The sequence below is a fragment of the Betta splendens genome, chromosome 7 (genome assembly GCF_900634795.4).
Source record: "Betta splendens chromosome 7, fBetSpl5.4, whole genome shotgun sequence".
NCBI lineage: Eukaryota > Metazoa > Chordata > Actinopteri > Anabantiformes > Osphronemidae > Betta > Betta splendens.
In genome coordinates this window covers 5,714,273-5,720,199 of record NC_040887.2, presented here as the reverse complement: position 1 = coordinate 5,720,199, position 5,927 = coordinate 5,714,273, and the positions used below count along the sequence as shown (strand labels likewise).

Genomic DNA, 5,927 nt, shown 5'->3' with positions numbered 1-5,927 from the left:
AGTGCCGCAACAGGAGTACTGTCCTTGAGCGGCGAGATCATTACGGCCTTTCGTAAAGGTCAGGTTGTTTGGCTCTTGGGAGGCGCCCACTCAGCTCAACGTGAAAGTTATGAGTCACTGGAAGGAGCAGGAGACGGCTGGGAAATGAGGAGTGTGCAGGGAGCTTGTTCTAGTATTAATAATCTTTATTACTGATCAGCTTTACTCAGCTTGGTACAACCATGTCGTCTGCAGGCTTCGTCAAACTGTGTGAGCTGGGGCCCATCATAGTGTGTTACAGTAAAGTTACAGTGTGATGAATGAGCTGATTCCCTCCTTCCTCCTCCATCTCTGTTGCTTCCTTTCACCTCAGTGATGCTGAACCACCTACCTGCACTGTTCAACCTCAGAGGTGAGTCACCGATGATTGACAGGACTGACTGTGAAGGAGACACGCTCACTGATGTGAAAATGCCGGCGACCGCGGCAGAGATCGACCACAACGCACTCGCTTGCTACGTCTTTAATCGTTTTAGCTGGTAGGCAACGGACCAAAACACAGGAGAATGTTAAAACGGGGGGGGAAACGTATTATGCACTCAAACTCAAACAAACAAACAAAAAGGAAAGTTGATACATTACCTGCATAGATAACAAATACCTGCTTTTTGCCTTTAACTTCAGAAAAACACACAGTGGTGGAGAAACACCTTAAAGCCCTTAACTGGAGCTATTTTAAACTCAACATAATAAGTTTTGAATAAATCTGCGTGAAACAATAAATTAAACACAAGTTTTTTTCTACTTTTGACACTACCAACAATAAATAAAAAATGCATAGATCTTGTAAAACACTGAGGGTCTGTGGGGTTGTGCTTCATCTGCTCCATCGCATACATCAAGGCCCCCCCACAACGCTGCGCTGTCGTTCAAAGCAACCGAGGCCTGGAAAGCAGTCAGCAGCGATTTCACACCTTTGGAGAACTCAGCTGACAAAGGCAGCTTTTTTCGTCCGGACCCCCAGTGAAACACAGACTCGCTGTGTTCCCCTCGCCGAGCGTCTCATGACCACGCCGACAGCAGAGGATCGGTTCTGGGCCATTCTGTAGATACAGTATAAAAAGAGACCGCGTTTCATCAGGTTTTTTTTTTTTTTGCCTGGGTCGTGTGTCATTAAGTGTTGTAACCGTCCGGGTTCCACCTGAGCTCAGCAAAAGCCTCGCTGTTGTCTTCCACTGGCTGCTAAACGGATCCGAAGGGGAGGTTCACGGCGCTGGCGTAAGCACTACTGCGCCTCTGCGCCGTGTAGCCACAACAAGGCCGGCTGTTTACAGCACAAACACAACAGCGCTCACACTGCGCCTGCATTCACCTGCAAACACTGCCATCGGCTCCGTTCGCCTGGGCACCGTCTCCACCGCACGGATGAATCCAGCCACAGTGTTTCCCTTTGAGCGCCGGGGGGGGGAAATCACGAGTCCACCAATGTGAGGCGAATTTGACGAGGAGGTGATGATCACAAGACCAAGAACAGGATAATAATGTTCCTGGAAAACGGTTAAAAATACTCTGGTGCATCCGCCTGTTTAGCACAAACACCAGCCGCAGCACCAGATGTGAAATGATGCTGCTCAACACAACCAACACTTGATGTTCTACGGGCTTTGAACATTCACAGACAGAAGAACTTAGCAATTTATGATTTGGGAATGAGGATTAGATCCTTTACCAGTTCTCATTTTCTTATCAAAGTAAAACTTAAATGAATGACTAAATTTACCCTTAACATCTAGGAATGACTGAATGAATGAATGAATATACACCGGACAAAAAAGAACATGAAAGAATCCAACCTTCCCATAAACAGTTTTAGCCCTTAGCTTTCACTTTCTCATCTTCAGCCGTTCATCCAACCGTAACCAAATACGGGCCGAGCATCCATCTGCTGATATCACACGGAAAGCGGCATCGTGGCTGTTGGGAGTGCAAATGAGGGGGACGCGGCAACACGTGTAGCTAACAAGCAACAGTGGGTTAATTACAGTCGCTGGGAAACACGAGCAACAGCTGCAGGACGCAGCTACAGCTCTGGTAGAGTTTTGCAGCAGTTGTCTCGATGGAGCTCATTGTTCAGCTGCTGCATGAACTCTGAGGTCTCCTCAAGGATCTGCCCGGGGACGTGGAGGTCAGCTGGCGTGCTCTGCCGAACAGCTGATTCCTGGACGGGCTCGCTCTGCCGCTCCTCCGGGCCCGTCTTGCCGTGGGAGTTGCAGGGCTGCAGATTGCGTCCGGTGCCCTGGAGGAACTGCAGGAAGTTCTCCTCGATGGAGGCCTCGCGGCTGGGCAGCTGCTCGCCTTCGCCGGGCCCGGCCCGCTTGAGGAGGCGGGCCAGGCAGCGGCCCAGCTCCGCGCGGATCTGCCGGTTCAGGTAGCCGTAGAAGAACGGGTTGGAGCTGAAGCAGAAGTAGCCGATCCACGTGACCGCCTCCTCCAGCCGCGCCAGGGCAGCCGGCGGCGCGGCCGCGGACGCCGAGTACAGGTGGAAGGAGAAAAACGGCAGCCAGCAGCAGATGAACTGGCCGCCGACGGCCGCCAGCACCGCCGCGGCCTTCCCGCCGCCGAAGCTCCTCTGTGGGGCGCCCTCCGCCCCCGTCCAGGTGGGCAGCGGCCCGCGCGGCGTGCCGGCCACGCGGGCCAACTTGAACATGTTGCAGTAGACGACCAGGATGAGCAGCACGGGGCACAGGAAGTAAATCAGCGCGAAGAAGACCGTGAAGAGCAGGCGCGCCGTCCTGCCTCCGGTCCAGTGGAGGGAGCAGTGTCTGTGAGGGGACAGGAGGCCCGGGCCCGGGTCCCCCTGCAGCAGCCAGCCCAGGAGAGGCAGCGCCGCCATGACCGCAGCCTTGAGCCAGATCCCCACCAGCACCGCGCGCACCAGCCCCACCGTCATCTTGACCTCGTGCCGCATGGGGTGCGCCACGTAGTAATAGCGCTCGATGTTGATGGCGCAGATGGTGAGGATGGCGGCGCTCGCCAGGCCCACGCTCAGCGCGTGGTAGCCCCTGCACGGCGCCTCGCCGGCCAGCACGCGGCCCGACAGCATCCCCAGCGGCATCAGCACCAGCGCCGCCAGCAGGTCCACCAGGCACAGGTGGAACACGAAGGCGAACTTGCGCAGCTGGGGCGCCCGGGCGATGGCGGCCATCACGGCCAGGTTCCCCGCCACTGCCAGCACGTCCACGGCCACCATGGCGCACAGGGCCAGCGGCTGGCTGAGGCCGACGCCGCCCGGAGCCGCCGGGAGGGGCGGGGCCACGTCCGAGGCGTTCAGGTGCAGCGCGGCGAGGGGAGTGGGGAGGTGGAGGAGGGGGGGGCTCTGGGGGGGGCTCGGTGCCGCAGGACGCTCCATGAGAGGACAGGATTCACGGGAGAGGGTCCGCTCAGGGCCACAGGCCCATCACCCATCCTCCGCTGCAGGAGCTCAGGGGAGCGGGAGCAGGTGAGGAGGGCGTCCCTCTCTCTCCAGCGCGACCTCAGGCTGCAGTAAGCTGGAACAAAAGAGACGATGAGGTTTACTGAGGCGTGAGGACGGCAAAGCGTCATTAAGTGTTATAAAAACAGAAGCGTGATCTCTCTCACTCTAAAGCTGTCGGGCTTCATGCAGCCTGCACTAACTTGGAGTCATAATGTACATGCTTGGCATCTGTATCCTCAGATGTGAGCTTCGGGGGCAGCGGCGCCCCAGGGGGACCACATGTCCGCCGCGAAGCCGCTACGGCGGCCGATGCGCCGTCCTCCGGTGATGAAAGCGCCACATGACACGTGTGCCTCTCGTAATCAGCGCCGTCACTTTATAAACGGAGCCCATTGTACAGGGCTGGACACTCTAAACGCTGGCGGAGCCGCAGGTGTGCCGGGGTGTTTTCCTCCGTGCTGCGTTTACTGTCACCTCACACGCCGTTAAAGCACTGCGCCTTTTTCCACGTGACGCACACCTGCAGCCGCACGCGTCCCACGTCATCCCGGCGCTAACATCTGCTTGTATCTGGGCCCGTTTCACCAGATGTTCACCCTTTGGAGCAGCGTCCCACAGAATCTCCCTGTTTAGGGTCACGCGGGAGCCACGAGGGCCCCCGGAATTTAACATTAGTACAAGTTTCTAAAGTGAAGTAATGTCTCAAGAAGTTATAAGTAATGTAATTAAATGTGTTAAAAGACACAGTTTATGGTGGAACGTTGCCTCCGAGCAATAACACAAGGCTGCAGTTCGCGGCAGCGGCGGCGGAACATCTCGCGGTGCCGACTGGAACCATATGACTTGATCATATGCACATGACACGCTGTTTACTGCGAGAGGAGAACAGCCAGTTGTTCAGATATCAGATATTCAGTTCAAACTCTTCAGGCTCTCGGCAGCAGCGTGCGAGTGACAACAAGTAGTTAAAAGCGCACACAGGAAACGTTCATTCAAAGAGGACACGATAGAGAAGAAGATAGTTCCACACACGCTCGGTGGAAAGTGTGTGGAGGATGAACGTACCTCCATCTGGAAGGCTCTGCGTCCTCTTGTGCAGGTTCCGGTTTGCTGAAGGAAACCTGTACCTCTCTCACTGTCGCTCCTTCTCACAGTCACGCACGGCAACGTAACAGACAGACCGAGAGAGAGAGAGAGAGAGAGAGAGAGAGAGCGAGAGAGAGAGGAGACTCCCACGTCTCCTCCTCACCTGGCCCCTTTCACCCCGTCGTCACGCCAACCAGCCCCCTCTCCATCCCCTCAAACGCACGACCCACCCCCCTCCATCCCCTCCCGCTCAGCTTGCCTCCGGCCCGGTCCAGGTCCAGTACCAGAGAAGGGGGATCCTGGGTGGACACACCGTCTCCCACATGTACTGCCTCTGGCACATGCACAGGGCAACTGAGAGCCGTGCTCGGCCGGCAGCCAGCACCCAGCCCCGTGCTTCCGCAGGGTCTTAGTGCCTCAGACTCAGGAGCGACGGTGCTCATTTAACCCTCCCAGCTCCTCTCACCAGGGGGTCAGGTCGGGTCCCATTAACGTACAATCACTCAACGTTTAGTAGGCAAATTCTGTAGCCTGAGCAGCACCAGCTTTAACACACAAGGCTGGATTATTGATCCACAGAAGCTCCCTGTGTTAATGTGGATGAGTTCAACGTTTTCTGCATCTTACAGTCCGAGCCTTCTCGTTAGATGCTCCCGTGCTTTAACCTATTAATTAATTAAAGCTAACAGGTTTCAGTGGAACAGCTGATGCACATCTGGGTGGCCGTCTGCTCAGACCGGTAGAGGTGATTGGAAACGTAAGACAGATGGATCTCAGCAGCTCATTAAAGCTGACATAATAATAGCTAAAATTCACACCAAACTGTAAACATGGTGGGATGATTGCGTTCCGTCCACCAGGTCGCTGGGTGCCGCCTCCCTTTAAGACGTTCTCTCCCGTTCTCCCTATGGGAGCGTTTGTCAGCGCTAGTGTTGCGCCACAAACCCTGACTAGTTTGTTTAGCTTCACCTAATAAATTATTTGACACATGTCCTGGTCCTACAGTACAGTACATGCAGCAGCGTCACCTGGAATGAACTGGGCTTTGTTGGTTCAGGGTGGATTTTATCACAAGGAAGGGTTTGATGATCAGGCTGTGGTGGCTCATATGATCTCTAGGAAGGTTTTAGGTGTAATGGCTCAGGGCGACTGAAGTACAAAATGATAAATACTGCCCTGAGACTTTTCTATGTATAATAATCACAGATGATAGCGATTGAAGATGGAAACTGAAAATAGAAGAGCCTCTGTTTGTGTTTATTAATGCTCCCCTTTTTTGAGTGTGCGCGTGTGTGTGTCTGTGTGTGTGTGTGTCCTGTGACTGCGCTCATGTCTGAGGTGTTGAAGAATGACAGAAATAGCAGATCCTTGCTTATGCAAGAGACGC

At 54.8% G+C, this 5,927-nt stretch overlaps 1 protein-coding gene across 1 annotated transcript; it reads right to left on the bottom strand.

Annotated features, from left to right (window-relative positions):
* Window positions 1-487: 487 nt before the first annotated feature.
* Window positions 488-4,875, bottom strand: gpr61 (G protein-coupled receptor 61). Its single transcript, XM_029157529.3, has 2 exons — window positions 4,520-4,875; window positions 488-3,527 (listed from the first exon to the last, which is right to left on the bottom strand). The coding sequence occupies exon 2, from the start codon at window positions 3,386-3,388 to the stop codon at window positions 2,060-2,062; it is 1,329 nt and encodes a 442-aa protein (XP_029013362.1). The 5' UTR covers window positions 3,389-3,527; window positions 4,520-4,875; the 3' UTR covers window positions 488-2,059.
* Between the last annotated feature and the right edge of the window lie 1,052 nt (window positions 4,876-5,927).

Excerpts from the sequence above, each read along its gene's own strand:
- gpr61 (XM_029157529.3), bottom strand. The coding sequence starts at position 3,388 with ATGGAGCGTCCTGCGGCACCGAGCCCCCCCCAGAGCCCCCCCCTCCTC.